Source organism: Rana temporaria, chromosome 12, assembly GCF_905171775.1.
Source record: "Rana temporaria chromosome 12, aRanTem1.1, whole genome shotgun sequence".
Taxonomy (NCBI): domain Eukaryota; kingdom Metazoa; phylum Chordata; class Amphibia; order Anura; family Ranidae; genus Rana; species Rana temporaria.
In genome coordinates this window covers 114032517-114058429 of record NC_053500.1, presented here as the reverse complement: position 1 = coordinate 114058429, position 25913 = coordinate 114032517, and the positions used below count along the sequence as shown (strand labels likewise).

The 25913-nt window shown below is 44.4% G+C and overlaps 1 protein-coding gene across 1 annotated transcript; it reads right to left on the bottom strand.

Moving 5' to 3' along the window:
* Positions 1-238: 238 nt before the first annotated feature.
* On the bottom strand, positions 239-25913 carry LOC120918595. Its single transcript, XM_040330265.1, has 9 exons — positions 25725-25913; positions 18963-19055; positions 17158-17205; positions 13184-13276; positions 11468-11515; positions 8715-8762; positions 5482-5529; positions 1105-1241; positions 239-997 (listed from the first exon to the last, which is right to left on the bottom strand). The coding sequence occupies exons 1-9, from the start codon at positions 25750-25752 to the stop codon at positions 497-499; spliced, it is 1044 nt and encodes a 347-aa protein (XP_040186199.1). The 5' UTR covers positions 25753-25913; the 3' UTR covers positions 239-496.

Below are 25913 nucleotides of genomic sequence, written 5' to 3'. Positions count from 1 at the left end.
CGCACTGTGCCCTTCTGCCCACCATATACTGTGCCCTCCTTCCCACCTAATACTGTGCCCTCCAGGCACCCCCCCCCCAATATACTGTGCCCTCCTACCCTCTGGTACTGTGGCCTCCTGCCAACCTTGTACCCTCCTGCCCACCCTGTACTGTGCCCTCCTACAACCTGTACTGTGCAATCCTACCCGCCTCGCACGGTGCCCTCCTTCCCACCCTATACGGTGCCCTCCTTCCCACCTAATACTGTGCCCTCCAGGCACCCCCAAATATACTGTGCCCTCCGACCCCTTGGTACTGTGACTCCCTGCCCACCCTGTACTGTGTCCTCCTACCTGTGCCATCCTGCTAAACCTGTACTGTGCAATCCTACCCGCCTTTCACTGTGCCCCCCTGCCCACCCTGTACTGTCCTCTCCTACTGGTCCCGTATTGTGCCATCCTACCAACCCCACCCTGTGCCCTCCTGCTCAACCTGTACTTTGCAATCCTACCCACCTCACACTGTTTCCTTCGGCCCAACCGGTACTGTGCCCTTCCGCCCAACCGGCACTGTGCCCTTCCGCCCAACCGGCACTGTGCCCTTCCGCCCAACCGGCACTGTGCCCTTCCGCCCAACCGGCACTGTGCCCTTCCGCCCAACCGGCACTGTGCCTTTCCGCCCAACCGGTACTGTGCCTTTCCGCCCAACCGGCACTGTGCCCTTCCGCCCAACCGGCACTGTGCCCTTCCGCCCAACCGGCACTGTGCCCTTCCGCCCAACCGGCACTGTGCCCTTCCGCCCAACCGGCACTGTGCCCTCCGGCCCAGTAGAGGTTGTAATCTTGCCACGGACGAATGAGAGTACTTTTCTGATGAACCGAAGAACTGAAGAGTCTTTAGTCTCAGCCTTTTCTTTTATATTATTTTCCTCAGCCCAAAGCTTCTCGAACTTCTCCTCATATTCATCAATCGGTATCTGTAGCTTCAGCCGTTGACGCCGTTGACGTCGTTGTCGTTGCTGTTAACACAAAAACAGAAACGGAAATCAATTCCTGTATAAACAAAAACAGACAGCTGGCAAAGAAATAAAAGTAACTCACATATACTATAAATGCCAATACTTACAAAGCAGCAGAAGGCCAGCAAACATAAGATGAAGATGACCACTGCCAAGACAGTCGCTATAGAATAGCAAATTCTCCTGTATTCCAAATACCCAGAGATGATAGCTGCTGTTGCCTCCTCTAACGTTTCTACCATAACTGAAAAAAAGGAAAAAGAGAAGTTTAGAAACCATTTCATTTAAAAATTATTATTCATAACTGAGACATTTTTAGAAATATATAGAAATGACAAATACAGGGCATTGCATTTAAGACATTTTTTCATATTTTTCTACCTTTTCTTTTAAATAAGACATGTTTTGTGCATTAAAATGGTTTTGAGCCTTCATGAGCTGTACTGTGATTAACCACTTGCTTACCGGGCACATATACCCCCCTCCTGCCCAGGTGAAATTTCAGCTTCCGGCACTGCGTCGCTTTAACTGACAATTGCGCGGTCGTGCGACGTGGCTCCCAAACAAAATTGACGTCCTTTTTTCCCCACAAATAGAGCTTTCTTTTGGTGGTATTTGATCACCTCTGCGGTTTTTATTTTTTGCGCTATAAACAAAAAAAAGCAACAATTTTGAAAAAAAAAAACAATATTTTTTACTTGTTGCTATAATAAATAGCCCAATTTTTTTTTCCAAATTTTTTTTTCTCAGTTTAGGCCGATACGTATTCTTCTACATATTTTTGGTAAAAAAAAAAAACGCAATAAGCGCTTACAAAAAATGGGACAGAATTATTATTATTATTATTATTTTTTTTTATTTTTTTTTTTTACTAGTAATGGCGGCGATCTGCGATTTTTTTTATTGGGACTGCGACATTATGGCGGACACATCGTACACTTTTGACACATTTTTGGCGCCATTCACATTTATACAGCGATCAGTGCGATAAATATGCACTAATTACTGTATAAATGTGACTGGCATTCAAGGGGTTAACACAAGGGGGTGAGGAAGGGGTTAAATGTGTGCCTGTATTGTGTTCTCACTGTGTGTGGAGGGGGGGTGACTGGGGGAGGTGACTGATCTATGTCCCTATGTACAAGGGACACAGATCGGTCTCCTCTCTCCCCTGACAGGACGTGGAGCTCTGTGTTTACACACAGAGCTCCACGTTCCTGCTCTGTCATTACCGATCGCGGGTACCTGGCGGACATCGCGACCGCCAGGCACGCGCATCGGCATCTCTGGGACGCGCCGGTCAATTGACGTCCTGTTGGATATTCAGAGCCACCGTGAAGCCGTCATTTGACGATGGCCCGGGGCTCATGTGGTTAATAACGATCTTGTAGAGAAATAGGGGAGCTTTATAAATAAGAAATGACTGAACATCCACATGTGTAACAGTGATGTGTGAAATCCTAGCTTTACAAGGAAACCCGTTACTGTTACCCAGGTGACAGCGATTAAAGCGACACAGTTTAAAAATGTTTCTGGCAAAGAAGATACCGTATTTTCCGGCACACAAGATGACTTTTTAACCCCTGAAATTCTTCTTCAAAGTCGGGGGGTCGTCTTATACGCCGGTAACCTAATATGCTTACCTTATCCGTGACATGCAGATCGCGACCGTCCTTTTTTGAAAAGCCGCGCCTCCTCTTTCTGCTGTTCCGTGATAGGCGGAACACTCAGCTTCCCAGGAGACACTGGGGCAGATTCAGATAGATTAGCGGATCTTTAGATCCGCGTAATCTATCTGATTTTCGATCTGCCGGTCCAATTTTGCGAGGCAAGTGCATGATTCACCAAGCACTTACCTCGAAAATTGCACCGTCGGATCGTAACTCCCCCGGCGGAATTCAAATTCCGCGGCTAGGGGGAGTGTACAATTTAAATCAGGCGCGTTCCCGCGCCGATTTAACTGCGCATGCGTCGCCGGCGAAATTTGCCAGTGCGCATTCTCCAAATGACGTCGCTAGGACGTCAATGTTTTCGGCGGCTACGTAAATTCCGGCCATCCGTATTCCCGATCGACTTACGCATACAACGTAAAAATTTGAATCTCGGCGCGGGAGCGACGGCCATACTTAACATTAGCTACCCCTCATATAGCAGGGGTAACTATCCGCCGGAAAAAGCCGAACGCAAACGACGTAAAAAAAAAAGCGACGGGCGGGCGTTCGGTCTTGAATCGGCGGTTCTCCTCATTTGCATATCCGACGCGTAAAAAACTGCGACACCTAGCGGCCGGCGGTAGATTGCAGCCTAAGATCCGACTGGTGTAAGGCACTTACACCAGTCGGATCTAAGGGAGATCTATGCGGAACTGATTCTTATGAATCAGTCGCATAGATCCGACCATCGGATCTCAGAGATACGACGCCGGATCAGGAGATCCGCCGTCGTATCCCCTTGATGAATCTGCCCCACTGTGTTTAGTGTTCCGCCTATCACGGATGCCCTCTCATCCGAGACCGATGATGTAATGGTGGCACAGTCTGGCATGTAATGGTGGCACAGTCTGGCGTGTAATGGTGGCACAGTCTGGCGTGTAATGGTGGCACAGTCTGGCGTGTAATGGTGGCACAGTCTGGCGTGTAATGGTGGCACAGTCTGGCGTGTAATGGTGGCACAGTCTGGCGTGTAATGGTGGCACAGTCTGGCGTGTAATGGTGGCACAGTCTGGCGTGTAATGGTGGCACAGTCTGGCGTGTAATGGTGGCACAGTCTGGCGTGTAATGGTGGCACAGTCTGGCGTGTAATGGTGGCACAGTCTGGCGTGTAATGGTGGCACAGTCTGGCGTGTAATGGTGGCACAGTCTGGCGTGTAATGGTGGCACAGTCAGGTGAGGCGAGGCATGACTAGTAGGAAGGGGGTCGTCTTATATGGAGAAGGATCTGGGGGTTTTAGTTGATCATAAGCTCAATAATGGCATGCAATACCAAGCTGCGGTTTCCAAAGCGAGCAAAGTCCTTTCTTGTATAAGAGAGGTATGGACTCCAGAGACAGAGATATAATTTTGCCCCTGTACAAATCATTAGTAAGACCTCATCTGGAATATGCAGTTCAGTTTTGGGCACCAGTTCTCAAAAAGGATATCGGGGAACTGGAGAAAGTGCAGAGAAGGGCAACCAAACTGATAAGAGGCATGGAGGAGCTCAGCTATGAGGAAAGATTAGAAGAACTAAATGTATTCACTCTTGAGAAGAGGAGAATAAGGGGGGATATGATCAACATGTACAAATATATAAGGGGTTCATATAGTGAACTTGGTGTTGAGTTATTCACTTTACGGTCAACACTGAGGACAAGGGGGCGCTCTTTACGTCTAGAGGAAAAGAGATTTCATCTCCAAATACGGAAAGGTTTCTTCACAGTAAGAGCTGTGAAAATGTGGAACAGACTCCCTCCAGAGGTGGTTCTGGCCAGCTCAGTAGATTGCTTTAAGAAAGGCCTGGATTCTTTCCTAAATGTACAGAATATAACTGAGTACTAACATTTAGAGGTATAGTTGATCCAGGGTAAATCCGATTGCCTCTCGGGGGATCAGGAAGGAATTTTTTCCCTGCTGTAGCAAATTGGATCATGCTCTGCTGGGGTTTTTTGCCTTCCTCTGGATCAACTGTGGGTATGGAATTGCATTGTGTTTTTTATTTTGTTTGTTTATTTTATTTTTATTTTTTTTGTGGTTGAACTGGATGGACTTGTGTCTTTTTTCAACCTGACTAACTATGGGCCATATTCTTGAAGAAAGTAGGCGGGCGGCACGTAAGCCATTTACACTCCGCCGCCCCAACCTACAGGAGCAAGTGCTGTATTCCCCAAACACTTGCTCCGTAGTTTGGAGCGGCGGAGTGTAATTGGCCCGGCGTATCCCCGCGTATATCCAAGGGGGCGGCTTCTATTTAAATTAAGCGCGCCCCCGATTCTAACGAACTGCGCAATGCGCCGGGCTTAAAATAGTGTGCGTCATTGACGTAAAGTCGTATTCCGTCATTTGCCGCAATGCACGTCGGGAAAGTTTTCCGACGGAGCATGCGCTCTACGCTCGGCGCGGGAGCGCGCCTAATTTAAATGATTCCCGCCCCCGGCGGGATCATTTACATTGCGCGCGCTTACGCCGGACAATTTTGCCGGCGCGCCCTCGCAATTTACGGAGCTACTGCTCCGTGAATCGAGGGCAGCGGCGCAAATTTGCGGGGGCGCAGGGCAAAATCGTTGCCCTGTGCCTCCGCAAAACAAAAGCAAATCTCTTTGAATCTGGGCCAATGTCTTTATACAGTTACATCTACTTTGCCAGATTAATTTTTGCAACAGGGTCACTTTAAAAGAGAATGCAAGAGAAGGCAAAACGTATTTTGAGAAAACATGTCTGAAGGGAAAGGAGAGTTATACATAAATCCATAGCAATATAAAGTGTATAAACAGATACATTTACACTTACCATTAGGAATTTCTGTTGTAGGTGCCATCTGGTCCAGAGAAGGTTCTTCTGTAATAAAAAGCAAAAAAATATATATAAATTAGAACATCACATTGGGTAAAGTGCATTAACCATAGAGACAGTCACTAAAGGTACATGTTTTTTCACCTTAATGCATCCTATCCTAAATTATTCCGACAATACCGCCCCCCGTTTTACTTACCTGAGCCCGTTCACCTGCAGCACTTGCCCCCGACGGCCTTTTTCGCCGCTCAGCCTGGTCGTTTGGATGGCTAGAGTGGATGGATTGAAAGCAGCGCAGCCATTGGCTTGCGCCGCTGTCAATCACATCCAATGACGCTGTATTCTAGGGGGCTAAGAATATGCATGCATCATACATACTAGGGGGAGTACAACTGGGGGAGTCTGTAGTGGAGAAGGATCTGGGGGTTTTAGTTGATCATAAGCTCAATAATGGCATGCAATGCCAAGCTGCGGTTTCCAAAGCGAGCAAAGTCCTTTCTTGTATTAAGAGAGGTATGGACTCCAGAGAGAGAGACATCATTTTGCCCCTGTACAAATCATTAGTAAGACCTCATCTGGAATATGCAGTTCAGTTTTGGGCACCAGTTCTCAAAAAGGATATCGGAGAACTGGAGAAAGTGCAGAGAAGGGCAACCAAACTGATAAGAGGCATGGAGGAGCTCAGCTATGAGGAAAGATTAGAGGAACTGAATTTATTCACTCTTGAGAAGAGGAGAATAAGGGGGGATATGATCAACATGTACAAATATATAAGAGGTCCATATAGTGAACTTGGTGTTGAGTTTTTCACTTTACGGTCAACACTGAGGACAAGGGGGCACTCTTTACGTCTAGAGGAAAAGAGATTTCACCTCCAAATACGGAAAGGTTTCTTCACAGTAAGAGCTGTGAAAATGTGGAACAGACTCCCTCCAGAGGTGGTTCTGGCCAGCTCAGTAGATTGCTTTAAGAAAGGCCTGGATTCTTTCCTAAATGTACAGAAAATAACTGAGTACTAACATTTATAGGTATAGTTGATCCAGGGTAAATCCGATTGCCTCTCGGGGGATCAGGAAGGATTTTTTTCCCCTGCTGCAGCAAATTGGATCATGCTCTGCTGGGGTTTTTTGCCTTCCTCTGGATCAACTGTGGGTATGGAGTTGGGTGTATGGGATTGCATTGTGTTTTTTATTTTGTTTGTTTATTTTCTTTTTATTTTTTTTGTGGTTGAACTGGATGGACTTGTGTCTTTTTTCAACCTGACTAACTATGGGCCATATTCTTGAAGAAAGTAGGCGGGCGGCGCGTAAGCCATTTACTTTTCGCCGCCCCAACCTACAGGAGCAAGTGCTGTATTCCCCAAACACTTGCTCCGTAGTTTGGGGCGGCGGAGTTTAATTGGCCCGGCGTATCCCCGCGTATATCCAAGGGGGCGGCTTCTATTTAAATTAAGCGCGCCCCCAATTCTAACGAACTGCGCATGCGCCGGGCTTAAAATAGTCCAGTGCGCATGCTCCAGTTTTCGGCGTAAAACGTCAATGACGCCGACGTGTGCGTCATTGACGTAAAGTCGTATTCAAGAACGACTTAGTAAAACGACGTACCCGACGGGAAAACACGACGCGGACCCGACGCCATACTTAACATGGCCTACGTGGGACTGGCGTAAGGTTACCACTCATATAGCAGGGGTAACCTTACGCCTACGCAAACGACGGTTACGCAACGCGAATTTGTTTGGGAATCGGCGTATCAGGCTCATTTGCATAAACAAATGAGACCTGAACGTAAACGCCACCTAGCGGCCGGCGGAGTAATTACATTTAAGATCCGACAGTGTAAGTGACTTACACATGTCGGATCTTCAGCGTATCTATGCGAAAATGATTCTAAGAATCACTCGCATAGATACACTGGCCAAAAAAGAGAGATACGATGGAGTATCCTGAGATACTCCATCGTAACTTTACTCAGAATATGGCCCTATGTAACTATATGGTGAGTATATCCCAAAACCAACATTTTAGCTGGAAAAATAGGGAGTCGTCTTATACGCCGGCAAATACGGTATACCTGCAAAAGAAGATTGTAAAAACTTCCCATCCCTGCTGCCAAACCCTGCCAATTGGAAGAGTGGTCACCTGAAATCTTCTGGAAAACCAATACTTCAGGTTGATCTCCTGTGTCCCCTCCACCTGTGCTCCCCTTTTTCCTGTTTCTGACCTCCACAACAGGATAGGATACAGTGGTGACTTGCAGTTTGGTGGAAGAAACCATTGAGAACTTCAGAGGACACAGGAGATCAACGTTCCCAGAAGTATCAGTTTCTCACTAGACAAGTAAGGATTTACAATGGCCCAGATTCAGTAAGCAATTGCGCCTGCGTAACCATGGGTTATGCAGCGCAATTGCTTACTTGCTCCGGCGTTACGAATGCTCCTGATTCATGAACATCGTAACGCCGACTAAAGCCTAAAATCTGCGTGGCATAAGGCTCTTATGCCACGCTGATTTTAGGCTGCATTCTTGCGTTGACCGCTAGGGGGCGCGCTCCCATTGTGATCAGCGTATAGTATGCAAATTGCATACTAACACCGATTCACAAAGTTGTGCGGGCCCTGCGTACGCAAGGTACGGAGTTTCGGTACGGCGTCTTTAGCGTAAGGCTGCCCCTTCTAATAGTAGGGGCAGCCAATGCTAAAGTATACCCGCCCTTCCCGCGTCGCGACGTTCAAATTTTACGTCGTTTGCGTAAGTGATTCGTGAATGGCGCTGGACGCCATTCACTTTGAAGCAAATGACGTCCTTGCGACGTCATTTGCCGCAATGCACGTCGGGAAAGTTTTCCGACGGAGCATGCGCTCTACGCTCGGCGCGGGAGCGCGCCTAATTTAAATGATTCCCGCCCCCGGCGGGATCATTTACATTGCGCGCGCTTACGCCGGGCAATTTTGCCGGCGCGCCCTCGCAATTTACGGAGCTGCTGCTCCGTGAATCGAGGGCAGCGGCGCAAATTTGCGGGGGCGCAGGGCAAAATCGTTGCCCTGTGCCTCCGCAAAAAAAGAGCAGATCTCTTTGAATCTGGGCCAATGTCTTTATACAGTTGCATCTACTTTGCCAGATTAATTTTTGCAACAGGGTCACTTTAAAAGAGAATGCAAGAGAAGGCAAAACGTAATTTGAGAAAACATGTCTGAAGGGAAAGGAGAGTTATACATAAATCCACTTACCATTAGGAATTTCTGTTGTAGGTGCCATCTGGTCCAGAGAAGGTTCTTCTGTAATAAAAAGCAAAAAAAATATATATAAATTAGAACATCACATTGGGTAAAGTGCATTAACCATAGAGACAGTCACTAAAGGTACATGTTTTTTCACCTTAATGCATCCTATCCTAAATTATTCCGACAATACCGCCCCCCCCCCTCCGTTTTACTTACCTGAGCCCGTTCACCTGCAGCACTTGCCCCCGACGGCCTTCTTCGCCGCTCAGCCTGGTCGTTTGGATGGCTAGAGTGGATGGATTGAAAGCAGCGCAGCCATTGGCTTGCGCTGCTGTCAATCACATCCAATGACGCTGTATCACAGGAGCTCGCTCGTAAGAACTTACTACCTCGCATGAAGGTGGAAAGTTCTTGAACAGGACCAGAACGAGCTGCACAGTGGAGGCAAGTATAACATGTTTGTTATTTTTTTTCTCTCTTTAAAGTGTCTGTAAAGGCAGAAGGTTTTTTAATCTTAATGCATTCTATGCATTTAGATAAAAAAACCTTTTTTGTGTAGTAGCCCCCCCTATTACCTAAACCCAATCTCTATCCAGTGATGTGCATAAGAGCCTCAGCCGTCCAGGACTGGCTGACACACAGCAGCGGGACGCCATTGGCTCTGCGGCTCCGTGTCTGAAGTGACACAGGCAGCTGTGGCTCGGCTCAGGTGCCCCCATAGCAAGCTGCATGCTGTGGGGACACTCAACAGGAAAAAGGGGCCATGAGAATAGGAGGATGTGGGCTGCTCTGGGCAAAACCATTTTACAAAGCAGGCAAGTATAACTTTTTTTTTGTTCTTTTTAATAATAGAGACTTTAGTATTGCTTTAAACCCCGTACACACGGACCGAATGTCGATCGGCATCAGTCAGTTCAATAGAAACTGTCCAGTATTCAGCCCGTGTGTGCTGCAGCCAGCTCAACAGAAGCCGGCCGTTTGGCTTCTGATGAAGGGGCATGACCGTAAAAGCCCTTCTAACCGGCTCCCAATCGGCGCTCTCAGCCAATGGTTGACAGCGCTGATCGCAGTGTTCTGACAGGGGGAAGCATTTCCCTGTCAAAAACACAATGGAACAGCAGGGGAGATCACTGTACTAGTGTGTACTAGGCTTTAGGGACTCATTTGAGAACTCCACTGGTCTTTGCCATCTATACTCTGCAGACCAATTTTTTTGAATAGACAGGATGCAGTGTGAGAAGTGCAGTGCAGTATAAAACAAAAACAAAAAAGAGTAGATAGCGATATTGGCTTTTTTTTAATTTTTATTTTTTATATTAATGAGTCCTTAAAGTGGAGGTCCGCCTAAAAAAAAAAAAATATTAAAAGCCAGCAGCTACAAATACTGCAGCTGCTGACTTTTAATAAATGGACACTTAACTGTCCAGGGTGCCCGCGATGTCGGCAGCCAAAGCCGATCAAGCGTTGCGGCTTCACTTCCCTACTGCGCATGCACGAGTCGTGATGCGCGTCCTCACTGGTCCCTGCTGTCTTCTGGAACCTGTGTGTTTCCCAGAAGACAGCGGGGAGGTCTATGCCCGGAAGTGGGTGCAAATACCTGTATTAGACAGATATCTTCACCTCCCCTCCCCCCTGAAAGGTGCCAAATGTGACACCGGAGGGGAGGGATCCGAAAAGCAGAGGTTCCATTTTTGTGTGGACCTCCTCTTTAAGATTCAGGTCCATTCATCCTGGCTGACAACACACAGCATTCTGTGGATCAAAAGGAGACAGCTCTGCTTAACTTTCTTTTGCTGAATTCCTCCTATTCCCCTCATTTCCACAATATTAGAGACTAAGGGGCAGATCCTCGTACAGCGGCGCATTTATCCGCCGGGCGTAGCGTATCCAAGATACACTACGCCGCCGTAACTTACTTCTTTTTTTTTCAAATCCACAAAGAATATGCGCCGTAAGTTACGGCGGCGTAGTGTATCGTTGGCGGCGTAATGGCACGCCATTCAAATCTCTATGATGGGGGCGTGTTTTATGTAAATACGTTGTGACCCGACGTAAACAACGTTTTTTTTAACTGTGCATGCGTCGTCTGTGGGGGTATCCCAGTGCGCATGCTCGAAATTAAACCGGAACCAGCCAATGCTTACGACAGGGACGTCATTCTACGCAAATTCCTATTCGCAAACGGCTTACGCAAACGACGTAAAAAATTCATAATTGTACGCGGGAACGACGGCCATACTTAACATTGAGTACGCCTCAGAACAGTAGCTTTAACTATACGCCGGAAAAAGGTGAACGCAAACGACATACAAAACGACCGCCGGGCGCACGTACGTTCGTGAATCGACTTAACTAGGTAATTTGCATATTCTACGCCGAAAACAACGGAAGCGCCACCTAGCGGCCAGCGTCAGAATGCACCCTAAGATACGACGGCGTAATAGAATTACACCAATCGGATCTTAGGCTAATGTCGGCGTATCTAGCTTTCTGAATACAGAAAGTAGAAACGCCGGCGCAGCTTTGAATTTACGCGGTGTATCTATGGATACGCCGGCGTAATTCTTTGCTGAATCCGGACCATAGTCTTTATACAGTTGCATCTACTTTGCCAGATTAATTTTTGCAACAGGGTCGCTTTAAAAGAGAAAGCAAGAGAAGGCAAAACGTATTTTGAGAAAACATGTCTGAAGGGAAAGGAGAGTTATACATAAATCCATAGCAATATAAAGTGTATAAACAGATACATTTACACTTACTATTAGGAATTTCTGTTGTAGGTGCCATCTGGTCCAGAGAAGGTTCTTCTGTAATAAAAACCAAAAAAAAAAAAAAAAGATAAATTAGAACATCACATTAACCATAGAGACAGTCACTAAAGGGACACTAAAGGCAGGGCTCAAAATTTCAAGTCCTGAGCTACTAGCCAGGCCTCAAGGGTTACTCGCCACCAGTTGCCCCGCCCAACCCCTACCATGTCCCTCCCCTAATCCCACCCCTAGACACGCCCTCCTAAATTATCTCATGAAATGACACTTAAATGTTTTATGCCAGTCAGTCTGACACCCCGCAACACCGATCTCGGTAAAGAGTCTCTCATGGAGACTCTTTACCACGTGATCAGCCGTGTCCAATCACGGCTGATCACGATGTAAACAGGAAGAGCCGTTGACGGCTCTTCCTCACTCGCGTCTGACAGACGCGAGTAGAGGAGAGCCGATCGGCGGCTCTCCTGACAGGGGGGGTTTGCGCTGATTGTTTATCAGCGCAGCCCCCCCTCGGATCGCCACACTGGACCACCAGGGAAGCCCACCCTGGACCACCAGGGAAGGGCAAACTGTAAAAAAAAGCCCACCCAAAAAAAGTAAAAAAAAATAAATAAAAAGGCTGGAAAAAAAACACATAAAAAAAAAAGATGCCAATCAGTGCCCACAAAATCTATCCGCTGGAATCCATCCCAACGGATGGATCCGCTGGTCTGTACAGACTCACCGGATCCATCCATCCGAAGGGATCCCCCGCATGCGTCGTAATGATTCGACGCATGCGTGGAATTCCTTATATGACAGCGGCGCGCACGTCGCCGCGTCATAATCGCGGGGGCGGCGCGACACATCATCGCCAGAGGATTTCGGCGCGGATTTCGATTCGATGGTGAGTACACTCCATTGCATGGAAATCCGCGCAAATCCTCGAGAGGATTTATCCGCGGATACGGTCCGCTGGACCATATCCGCGGATAAATCCTCTCGTGTGTATGGGGCCTTAGGGAACATATTAACCCCTTCAACGCCCCCTAGTGGTTAACCCCTTCCCTGCCAGTCACATTTACACAGTAATCAATGCATATTTATAGCATTAATCGCTGTATAAATGTGAATGGTCCCAAAAACGTGTCGAAAGTGTCCGATGTGTTCGCCGCAATGTCACGGTGACAGTAAAAAAAAACGCAAATCGTTGCCAATACTAGTAAAAAAATTTATAAAATAAAAATGCCATAAATCTATCACCTATTTTGTAGACGCTATAACTTTTGCGCAAACCAATCAATATATGATTATTGCGATTTTTTTTTTACCAAAAATATGTAGAAGATTACGTATCGGCCTAAACTGAGGAAAAAAAATGTGTTTTTTTTTTAAATTGTGATATTTATTAAATAAAAAAGTAAAAAATATTGGTTTTTTTTTTAATTGTCGCTCTTCTTTTGTTTATAGCGCAAAAAATAAAAACCGCAGAGGTGATCAAATACCACCAAAAGAAAGCTCTATTTGTGGGAACAAAATGATAAAAAAAATTGTTTGGGTACAGTGTAGCGCGACCGCGCAATTGTCATTCAAAGTGCGACAGTGCTGAAAGCTGAAAATTGGCATGGGCAGGAAGGTGCGTAAGTGCCCGGTATGGAAGTGGTTAAGATTCAGATCCATTTCATCCTGTACAATATACATAGTAAATAAAGATATAGTTAGACAAACCTGTAGCATAGTCCTCAGATATGCCCGTTTCGGGTTCCGGCTCGCCCTTCTCACCAGAAAAGAACTTCTTAATTTTGGAAAAAAAATTTGATCCTGTAGAAGAATGGAAAACATATTAAAATGGGTGAGCAGCATTTAGTAGAAAGACAAGATTCAGTGACATTTTCAATACCATCTGTAATATCCTTTCATCTGTATCAGTAAGCTATATTGGTTCTATCCCCCCACCCCGATTTAAAGGGGTGGTTCACCCTAAAAACTACTTTTTTTTATTACACTGGCCCCCCACATTACAATACGATTAAGGCTATTATTTTTTTTTTGATGCTGTACATACCTTTGTACAGCATATTCACCCGTTGCGAGTCCCGCGGGAGTGGGCGTTCCTCACATGTCTGCGATTGACATTTTGACCAAAAACGAGCTCCGCCCCGTCGCGTAAGCCACGTCACGGTTGGCGAAAGGAGCCGAACCTCGCCAATCCTTTCGCCAATCGTGACGCGGCTTACGCGACGGGGGGAGCTCGTTTTTGGTCAAAATGTCAATTACAGACATGTGAGGAACGCCCACTCCCGCGGGACTCGCAACGGGTGAATATGCTGTACAAAGGTATGTACAGCATCAAAAAAAAAATAATAGCCTTAATCGTATTGTAATGTGGGGGGCCAGTGTAATTTAAAAAAAGTAGTTTTTAGGGTGAACCACCCCTTTAACCTGCGTTCTTGGATTCCTATTTTGCCATTCAGATGTGACACTGGTCCAATAGGAATGTATACTGTTCCTCTCTACAATATGTACACATGTCCCCATGTTTTATCCCTTTAAATGCCCTGCAAGTTCAGAATATCTGCTAATCTGCCAGAAATGCACGCTGCGCCTAAAGTCCTGCTTTGGCTGACAACACACAGCATTCTGTGGATCAAAAGGAGACAGCTCTGCTTAACTGTCTTTTGCTGAACTGCTGAATTCCTCCTATTCCCCTCATTTCCACAATATTAGAGACTAAGGGGCAGATCCTCGTACAGCGGCGCATTTATCCGCCGGGCGTAGCGTATCTAAGATACACTACGCCACCGTAACTTACTTTTTTTTTTCCAAATCCACAAAGAATCTGCGCCGTAGTGTATCTTTGGCGGCGTAATGGCACGCCATTCAAATCTCTATGATGGGGGCGTGTTTTATGTAAATACGTTGTGACCCGACGTCTGTGGGGGGTATCCCAGTGCGCATAGAAGAAACCCCAGGTGGGTCTACTATATGGTCATGCACTGGTACAGGATTCCAAGGGTGCTGGCGGTGCACTAGGCAAGCATAAAGGCTGAATGAAGGATGGATGGCCGCACTCCAAAGACCGTACAGGTTGTCTTTTATTAAATGAACAGCAAAAGCATTACCAGATCACAGAAACAGGGGACAGCCGACGTTTCGCACAAAATCAGTGCTTATTCATGGCTGATGAATAAGCACTGATTTTGTGCGAAACGTCGGCTGTCCTCTGTTTCTGTGATCTGGTAATGCTTTTGCTGTTCATTTAACCACTTGAGACCCGCGTTATTGACAAAAGACATCAACAGCGCGGTTCTCAGGTGCCAACTGGACGTCTTTGGACGTCATTTGAAAGCATTACCCAGTGGCGCGCGGCGGGTAACCACTGTGCCGCTGCATCGCTGGGGAGCAGATGCGTGTACCTGGCGGCCGCGATGTCCGCCGGGTACACGCGATCGCAGGTGACAGCAGGGACGTGGAGCTCTGTGTGTAAACACAGAGCTCCACGTGCTGTCAGAGGAGAGGAGACCGATCTGTGTCTCTTGTACATAGGGACACAGCATCGGTCACCTCCCCCAGTCACCCCCCACACAGTTAGAACACACCCAGGATACACATTTAACCCCTTCCTCACCCCCTAGTGTTAACCCCTTCCCTGACAGTCACATTTATACAGTAATTAAACTAGGGTTGGGACTTTAAATGAGGCGTATGAAAAACACACGCCTCCATCCCTATTGGATACAAAAAAAGGGTTTTTTTTTGGGACTTTAAATGAGATGCGTTTTTAAACAAACAGTAGTATAAGTAAAATAGTAAACGTTTATAACCAGGCTCATACATACCACCCAAACAGCAAGCCAAATTCAACTGTCTAACTGTATATGTTAAAAGCAGAGATTGGTTGCACGCATTTGCAAGTACATGAGTAAGCTGCAGAGCCCGCGCCAAGGCTCTCTGCGATCTGCAGTCCTAACTAAACTTTTGAAGTCTCCTCAATGGAGGCATGTAAAGGCATGTAAAGACTAATGGGTAGATGGAGGACACTGCGTTTTGCTGATACCCTTATACTATTATGCGTTTTTTTTCCAGTGCTCTTCACCACAATACCAAGCATAGGTGGAGGCGGGGACACACCCCTAGTCCCCTGTCCTCCATCTACCCATTAGTCTTTACATGCCTCCATTGAGGAGACTTCAAAAGTTTAGTTAGGACTGCAGAGAGCCTTGGCGCGGGCTCTGCAGCTTACTCATGTACTTGCAAATTGCAATCTCTGCTTTTAACATATACAGTTAGACAGTTGAATTTGGCTTGCTGTTTGGGTGGTATATATGAGCCTGGGTATAAACGTTTACCATTTTACTTATACTACTGTTTGTTTAAAAACGCATTTCATTTAAAGTCCCAAAAAACCCCCCTTTTTTTTATACAGTAATTAGTGCATTTTTATAGCACTGATCGCTGTATAAATGTGAATGATCCCAAATTTGTGTCGAAAGTGTCCGATACGTCCGCCGCAATATCGCAGTCCCAATAAAAATCGCAGATCGCCGCCATTACTAGTAAAAAAAAAAAGAATGAAAAAAAATCATAATTCTGTTCCCCATTTTGTAGGCGCTATAACTTTTCGCTTATTGCGATTTTTTTTTTACAATAATACGTCGAAAAATACAAATCGGCCTTAACTGAGAAAAAAAATAGTTTAAAAAAAAAAAAAAATTGGGATATTTATTATAGCAACAAGTAAAAAAAAAATTGTTTTTTTTTAAATTGTCGCTCTTTTTTTTGTTTATAGCGCAAAAAATAAAAACCGCAGAGGTGATCAAATACCACCAAAATAAAGCTCTATTTGTGGGGAAAAAAGGACGTCAATTTTGTTTGGGAGCCACGTTGCACGACCACGCAAATGTCAGTTAAAGCGACGCAGTGCCGGAAGCTGAAATTTCGCCTGGGAACGAAGGGGGTTTATGTGCCCAGTAAGCAAGTGGTTAATAAAAGACAACCTGTACGTTTTTTGGAGTGCGGCCATCCATTCTTCATTCAACCTTTATCCCAGTGCGCATGCTCGAAATTAAACCGGAACCAGCCAATGCTTACGATAAGGACGTCATTCTACGCAAATTCCTATTCGCAAAACGACTTAGGCAAACGACGTAAAACATTAAAAATTTTACACGGGAACGACGGCCATACTTAACATTGAGTACGCCTTAAGAACAGTAGCTTTAACTATACGCCGGAAAAAGCCGAACGCAAACAACATAAAAAACTACCGCCAGGCGCACGTACGTTCGTGAATCGACCTTACTAGGTAATTTGCATATTCTACGCCGAAAACAACGGAAGCGCCACCTAGCGGCCAGCGTCAGAATGCACCCTAAGATACGACGGCGTAATTGAATTACACCAGTCGGATCTTAGGCTAATGTTGGCGTATCTAGCTTTCTGAATACAGAAAGTAGATACGCAGGCACAGCTTTGAATTTACGCGGTGTATCTATGGATACGCCGGCGTAATTCTTTGCGGATTTCGGACCATAGTCTTTATACAGTTGCATCTACTTTGCCAGATTAATTTTTGCAACAGGGTCGCTTTAAAAGAGAATGCAAGAGAAGGCAAAACGTATTTTGAGAAAACATGTCTGAAGGGAAAGGAGAGTTATACATAAATCCATAGCAATATTAAGTGTATAAACAGATACATTTACCACTAGGAATTTCTGTTGTAGGTGCCATCTGGTCCAGAGAAGATTCTTCTGTAATTAAAAAAAAAAAAAAGATAAATTAGAACATCACATTGGGTAAAGTGCATTAACCATAGAGACAGTCACTAAAGGGACACTAAAGGTGCATGTTTATTCACCTTAATGCATCCTATCCTAAATTATTCCGACAATACACCCCCCCCCCCCCGTTTTACTTACCTGAGCCCGTTCACCTGCAGCACTTGCCCCCGACGGCCTTTTTCGCCGCTCAGCCTGGTCGCAGTGCGCCGGCGGGCGGGCCCCAGTCATACAGTGAGCGTCTATCGCCGCTGGCTGTATCACGGGAGCTCGCCCGTAAGAACTTACCACCTCGCATGAAGGTGGAAAGTTCTTGCGAGGAGGACCAGAGACAGCCGCCGAGGGACCCCAGAAGACGTGGATCAGGGCCACTATGTGCAAAACGAGCTGCACAGTGGAGGCAAGTATAACATGTTTGTTATTTTTTTCTCTCTTTACAACCCCTTTAAAGTGGCTGTAAAGGCAGAAGGTTTATTAATCTTAATGCATTCTATGCATTTAGATAAAAAAAACCTTCTTTGTGTAGTAGCCCCCCTATTACCTAAACCCAATCTCTATCCAGTGATGTGCACAAGTGCCTCAGCCGTCCAGGATTGGCTGACACAGAGCAGCGGGACGCCATTGGCTCTGCGGCTCCGTGTCTGAACTGACACAGGCAGCTGTGGCTCGGCTCAGGTGCCCCCATAGCAAGCTGCATGCTGTGGGGACACTCAACAGGAAAAAGGGGCCATGAGAATAGGAGGATGTGGGCTGCTCTGGGCAAAACCATTTTACAAAGCAGGTAAGTATAACTTTTTTTTTGTTTTTTGTTTTTAATAATAGAGACTTTAGTATCACTTTAAACCCCGTACACACGGGCCGAATGTCGATCGGCATCAGTCAGTTCAATAGAAACTGTCCAGTATTCAGCCCGTGTGTGCTGCAGCCAGCTCAACAGAAGCTGGCCGTTTGTCTTCTGATGAAGGGGCATGACCGTAAAAGCCCTGCTAACCGGCTCCCAATCGGCGCTCTCAGCCAATGGTTGACAGCGCTGATCGCAGTGTTCTGACAGGGGGAAGCATTTCCCTGTCAAAAACACAATAGAACAGCAGGGGAGATCACTGTACTAGTGTGCACTAGGCTTTAGGGACTCATTTGAGAACTCCACTGGTCTTTGCCATCTATACTCTGCAGACCAATTTTTTTGAATAGACAGGATGCAGTGTGAGAAGTGCAGTGCAGTATAAAAAAAATAAAAGAGTAGATAGCAATATTGGCTTTTGTTTTTTTTTATATTAATGAGTCCTTAAAGTGGAGGTCCGCCTAAAAAAAAAAATATTAAAAGCCAGCAGCTACAAATACTGCAGCTGCTGACTTTTAATAAATGGACACTTAACTGTCCAGGGTGCCCGCGATGTCGGCAGCCAAAGCCGATCAAGCGTTGCGGCTTCAATTCCCTACTGCGCATGCACGAGTCGTGATGCGCGTCCTCACTGGTCCCTGCTGTCTTCTGGGACCTGTGTGTTTCCCAGAAGACAGCGGAGGAGGTCTATGCCCGGAAGTGGGTGCAAATACCTGTATTAGACAGGTATCTTCACCTCCCCTCCCCCCTGAAAGGTGCCAAATGTGACACCGGAGGGGAGGGATCCGAAAAGCAGAGGTTCCATTTTTGTGTGGACCTCCTCTTTAAGATTCAGGTCCATTTCATTCTGTACAATATACATAGTAAATAAAGATATAGTTACACAAACCTGTAGTATAGTCCTCAGACATGTCCGTTTCTGGTTCCGGTTCGGCCTTCTCATCAGAAAAGAACTTCTTAATTTTGGAAAAGAAATTTGATCCTTTAGAAGAATGGAAAACATATTAAAATGGGTGAACAGCATTTAGTAGAAAGACAAGATTCAGTGACATTTTCTTTTTTTCATTCAAGTTTAAGTTTATTTTTAAGATAAGAAGAAAATACAATAAAATAAAAATATCGGGCGATACATCAAAGACATACATAAATATGAACATTAAAATTAATTTTATAATGAGTATTTCCTTTTTACTATTTCCTCTTTTCATATAGCCCGTCTATAGACATAGTATCATTCAAATGAGAAAGGAAATACAAAATAAGTAAAAAGAGTAAAAACATCTAAAATAATAATGTAGATCTTAAAAAGGATTACTTCATGTATCAAGGAATTCATAGACCACTTAACCCCTTAACGCCCGCCGCACGACTATTTACGTCCGCACAATGGCACGGACAGGCAGAAGGACGTGTATATATACGTCCTTGCCTTCTAGCGGGTGGGGGGTCCGATCGGGACCCCCCCGCTGCGTGCGGATTCCCGCGGGGAGCGATCCGGGACGACGGCGCGGCTATTCGTTTATAGCCGTTCCGTCGCGATCACTCCCCGGAGCTGAAGAACGGGGAGAGCCGTAAGTAAACACGGCTTCCCCGTGCTTCACTGTGGCGGCGCATCGATCGTGTCATCCCTTTTATAGGGGAGACACAATCGATGATGTCAGACCTACAGCCACACCCTCCTACTGTTGTAAACACACACTAGGTGAAGCCTAACACGTTCAACGCCCCCTGTGGTTAACTCCCAAACTGCAACTGTCATTTTCACAATAAAGAATGCAATTTAAATGCATTTTTTGCTGTGAAAATGACAATGGTCCCAAAAATGTGTCAAAATTGTCCGAAGTGTCCGCCATAATGTCGCAGTCATGAAAAAAAATCGCTGATCGCCGCCATTAGTAGTAAAAAAAAAAAATGAATAAAAATGCAATACAAATATCCCCTATTTTGTAAACGCTATAAATTTTGCGCAAACCAATCGATAAACGCTTATTACGATTTTTTTTACCAAAAATAGGTAGAAGAATACGTATCGGCCTAAACTGAGGAAAAAAAAAATTTATATATGTTTTTGGGGGATATTTATTATAGCAAAAAGTTAAAAATATTGAATTCTTTTCAAAATTGGCGCTCTATTTTTGTTTATAGCGCAAAAAATAAAAACCGCAGAGGTGATCAAATACCACCAAAAGAAAGCTCTTTTTGTGGGGAAAAAAGGACGTCAATTTTGTTTGGGAGCCACGTCGCACGAGCGCGCAATTGTCTGTTAAAGCGACGCAGTGCCGAATTGTAAAAACGCCTTTGGGCATTTAGCAGCATATTGGTCCGGGGCTTAAGTGGTTAATATCGTCCAAAATATTAAATAACACAAGGCATATACCAGATCAATTATACAGATCCACAAAAAGGAATAGATTTTCAGAAAATCTCCACTACTCCGACACCTAATGGGATCATTCTGTGTCCAAGAAGTAGAGCAGTCCCTTCAATCCAACCTCCCTCAAAAAATAAAATCGGATCAAACTGGTATCAAAAAATATATTCTAAAAACTTCAACCACCATAAATTCCCAAAGAAAAAAAAAAGGGGGAATTTTATAAATATGTGCATACAAACATATTCCCCTAATGTAAAACTCACGGAGGGAATAATAAAGTAGGGATAACACTCTTACTAAAAAAAAAAAAGGGAAGAGAGAAGTAAAAACGAGAAAAAATAAAAAAGAAGGTAAGAAAGGAGAATGGAAGAAGAAGATGAAGATCTAGAGAAACAGATAGCCTGCCTGCCAATAGTGTACATCAATCTGAAGCAACAGCCACAATTATGTTCACTGGGTATAGGATATCCCCACGTATTTCAACCAAGGTTCCCAAATTTCATGGAACTGAGTAGAGCTATCTAACATGGAACTAATTCTCTTTTCTTGTTCCATAATCCATGTGTCCTTTCTCTTCATGCGTAATATGGAAACTGATGTTTTTTTCCATGCGGCTGCGATGGTGATTCTTTTTTTTTTTTATATAATCTTTATTTTTCAAAAGAAGTTTTTGCAGAAGAAAAACAGACGTACATATAGTCGGCCAACATGACCCGGTAAATGAAATATAACAATCACATTGCATGGCAATACTGATCCTGTCTCGGGCATTCAAATAAAACACTGTGGCAAACAATACCACTAGGGCATGCCCATACCTGGAAGCGCAACAGGGGGAATGGTAAGCATCATGTATGGTGCACATTATAAACCTATTCCATCGTGGGTCACCCCACTTGCACCACCCAGGCACACCCCAGTGGGAGGTAACACCCTCCACTTAGTCAAAAATGGACAAGACCGGCCTTCGAGAGTCAGACCCTCGTGCAATGTGGGAACAGGGAAAGGGGAACACAGAAAAGGATCTTACAGATAAAGAAAGAGGTTGGGGGGGGGAGGGGGGGTGGGGCGGTACCTGGTACGCATGCATCGTGAAAAAGACAAAACAAAAAGAAATTGACACCGAGATGTCTCCATCCTGGCTCTAACAATCCATGTCGGCATCAGGACCAACGGGGGTATTCCTCTCTCTAATACCGGGCCCCCTGCCAGAGGAAATCGCCCCCTGGTGCGATGGTGATTCTGGCACCTGTCAGTATAAATAAAATAAGTTGTCTGGTAACCTTTGAAATTTGTGGTATCATTCCATTAAGTAAAGCAATTGCTGGGGATTGATGTAGGTTACAGCCTGTGACTCGTCTGATAATATTAAATACCTTATTCCAGTATCCCCGTATCTTGGGGCATTCCCACCAAACATGGATCATAGATCCCAGTCCTTGGCAATCTCTAAAGCATAAGGGTGAGGACGACGGATACATTGAGACCAGTTTAAGAGGAACCAAATACCATCTAGTGAAAATTTTTATGTTAGCCTCTATAAGACATATACTCATGAAGCCCTTAATGGATCTGATAAAATTCTTATACCAATCTTCCAATTCCCATTCAACCCCAAGCCAACATATGAGGTAACTTAGAGTCATTCGTTACAAGCGATTTATAAATAATTGAAATATTACCTCTCCTAGTCAAAGCCTGGTCACATGTATATTCATATGGTGTTAGGATTCCAGAGATTGATTCGTCATCCCATAGACTCGGAGCATAGTCATGTAATTGAGAAAATCTTAATTTTCTGATAGAGGAAGACCAAGATTATCTATAAAATGTTGCTCAGGAAGAGGGCCTGTACGAGAAAAGAAGCGTCCTATACGGTACAACCCCTTATCATGCCACCATTTGAAAGAATCGACATTCATTTTAGAAGTAAAGGATGGATCCTGAAATATATTTGACAAAGGTCGACCTTTAGAAATTAGAGAAGGTTTTTTTTTAAGTGAATCCCATAGGACTAGAGACTGAGATAGAGTCGGCGATAATATAGATGGCCTGTTTTTGGTAGTACACCACATTAAATTTTCTATCGTAAGAATTGGAGATGCCCGTTCTTCTATATCAATCCAATCTGGGCGGTCATTTTTGAGATAAACTTCCAACAATTGTGCTAATCTTGCAGATTGATAATACCATAGTAAGTTTGGAACTCCCAGGCCCCCCTGTTCAGGTAAATTAAAAAGACTACGAGATGGAAGGCGTGGACCTTTCTTATTCCAAATAAACTTGGTAATCTTACCTTGAAAAGATTTTAAATGATTTATTATCGGTATAGGTAATGATCGAAAAATATATAAAAGTCTAGGGAGAAGAGTCATCTTGACAGAATTAATTCTGCCAATCCAGCCTATATTTTGAGCACCCCAGTCATTCAGATCTTTTTCGAGTTTCCTATACATTGGGGGGTAGTTAGCTAAATATAAATTCTGAATATTCGGGGTCAAATTAATACCCAAATACTGAATATAAGAAGTGTCCCATTTGAATTCGTATTCAGTTTTCAATAGAGAAACTGTGGATTCAGAAAGCGAAACATTGAGAGCCCTAGATTTGACCATATTTACAGTGAGACCCGAAATTTTTGAGAATTTGTCCAGTAGGGAATAGACTTCAGGTAGGGAGGTCACAGGAGAGGTCACAAAAAGCAATAGGTCATCCGCAAATAAGGCGCATTTATGTTCCTTTTTGGCACAATGAACTCCCCTGATATTAGAGTTACCTCGAATAGCTATAGCCAGAGATTCAATAACAATTGCAAATATCAGGGGAGATAGAGGACATCCCTGTCTTGTGCCTCTTCGGTTTTCAATAGGTTCCGAGAAAGTACCTTGTAAACGTATCTTAGCTTCAGGGGAAGAGTAAAGAGCAGAGAGAATACCCATACATTTCGTGCCAAATCCCCAACGCTTCAACACTGCAAACATAAATGGCCAAGAAACAGAATCAAAGGCCTTCTGAAGATCTATTGAAAGAAGCATACCTTTTTGTTTACCATCTCCAGTCCAACCTGAATTTAATATAGAAATTAGATCAACAGCTCTCCTGATCTGATCGGGGCCTAGTCTTCCGGTAATAAAACCTACTTGATATAAACCAACATACTGACCCATAAAAGAAGACATCCTATTGGCCATTATCTTAGTAAGTATCTTAAGGTCATTATTTATAAGAGATATTGGTCTATCATTTTCCACAAGACTATGATCTTTTTCTGGTTTTGGGATCACCGATATATAAGCTAAGTTGAGTTGCCCATCTATAGGAATACCCTCAGTTATGTGGTTGAAGAATCTTACCAGGTAGGGTGTCAGAATGCTAGAATATGTTTTGTAATATGAACTCGAAAATCCATCAGGACCCGGGGGCTTTATCTAATTTTAAGTCTTTGACCACTGACAAAACTTCCTCAGCTGATACGGGAGTCTCCATTATCTCCTTATGTATTTCAGTCAATTTGGGATGAGGTAAATCATCAAGAAATTCTCTCATTCCTTCTGATGAGGAATCGCCATTGAAAGCATAGAGCTTAGAGTAGAATTTATGGAAGACCTCTTAACATTCGCCTAGGATTTAGAGTAGAAGAACCATCTTCCAGTCTAATCTTAGGGAGCGTCCTAGATTTGTATCTAGGCGATAATTTACGTGCTAGCATCGGACCTATTTTATCCTTTAGTTTGTAAAATGTAGCATCAGTCCATTTCAAATCCTCCCCTGATTTTGTGGTAAGTGCCAAGTTTAAAGCGGATCTAGCTGCATTAAGTTTGTGAATGGGGAAACCCAAAGGATCGGATTTATGTTTTTTACGTAAATCTAAATATGTCTCTTCTAATTTTTCTATGTCCAGTTTCCTCTGTCTTTTGAGTTTGGCAGCTATTTGAATCAATTTGCCTCTTATGGAAACCTTATGGGCAGCCCACAACGTTTCCGGGGATACATCCACTGTATCGTTAAAATTGAAGTATTCCTGTAAGGATTGTTCAATTTCAGTCGCTAGGATAGGATCCTTCAAAATTGACCGGTTAAGCGTCCAGTAAAACATTTTAGGAGTTGTATCCTCTTTTCTCAAAGATAAAATGACCATAGGAAGACTATATCCACATGAAGAGACTTGTAAACCTGAAATGCCTGTCTTCTCTTAATAGGAGAATTCGACCCCTGAGTGTTGTGAGTCACAACACTAAGGGGTATAGGAATGTTATTTGATCCAGCCATGAGTTATGAGTATAGCTACGGCAGTATAGTGCAATGAAAATCTTATCTACAATCTTGGAAGCGCACATATTGGCAAGCAGGCTGAAGAAAAGAGGAAGATGTGAAGGAAAGAAAAGAAAAAGAAAGAGGAAATAGGAAAATAAAAATAAAAATATAAACAGTAAAACAAAATACAGTAGCATATAAGGTCAAACCATGACCCAGAATGAAGGAGGAGAGTAATTCTCCTACCTTCATTAAAACAAAGAAATTTAGTATAGTCCATATAGAGGACTATATACTTACCCTTTGGGTCGACAACCCGGTAACGGATGGCTCCAGATTAGATCAGGCTTGACAGAGCTCCTCTAGAGCACGTCCAGCGCCATCGACGTGCAGCCACGCCCCTCTTCGTGGCTGGACAGAGACGTCATTCTACGCAAATTCCTATTCGCGAACGACTTACACAAACGACGTAAAAAATTCAAAATTGTACGCGGGAACGACGGCCATACTTAACATTGAGTACGCCTCAGAACAGTAGCTTTAACTATACGCTGGAAAAAGGTGAACGCAAACGACGTAAAAAACGACCGCCGGGCACACGTACGTTCGTGAATCGACGTAACTAGGTAATTTGCATATTCTACGCCGAAAACAACGGAAGCGCCACCTAGCGGCCAGCGTCAGAATGCACCCTAAGATACGACGGCGTAATAGAATTACGCCAGTCGGATCTTAGGCTAATGTCGGCGTATCTAGCTTTCTGAATACAGAAAGTAGATACGCCGGCGCAGCTTTGAATTTACGCGGTGTATCTATGGATACGCCGGCGTAATTCTTTGCTGAATCCGGGCCATAGTCTTTATACAGTTGCATCTACTTTGCCAGATTAATTTTTGCAACAGGGTCGCTTTAAAAGAGAATGCAAGAGAAGGCAAAACGTATTTTGAGAAAACATGTCTGAAGGGAAAGGAGAGTTATACATAAATCCATAGCAATATTAAGTGTATAAACAGATACATTTACCACTAGGAATTTCTGTTGTAGGTGCCATCTGATCCAGAGAAGGTTCTTCTGTAATAAAAACCAAAAAAAAAAAAGATAAATTAGAACATCACATTAACCATAGAGACAGTCACTAAATGGACACTAAAGGCAGGGCTCAAATTTTCAAGTCCTGAGCTACTAGCCAGGCCTCAAGGGTTACTCGCCACC

Bases quoted from the DNA above. Each gene is read 5' to 3' on its own strand.
- LOC120918595 (XM_040330265.1), bottom strand. From the start codon at position 25,752: ATGGCACCTACAACAGAAATTCCTAGTG. The intron at 5,530-8,714 runs GTAAGTGGATTT...TTTTTATTACAG, and splicing joins TACAACAGAAATTCCTAATG to AAGAACCTTCTCTGGACCAG. The intron at 1,242-5,481 runs GTAAGTGTAAAT...CCTTTTTTTCAG, and splicing joins TACAACAGAAATTCCTAATG to TTATGGTAGAAACGTTAGAG.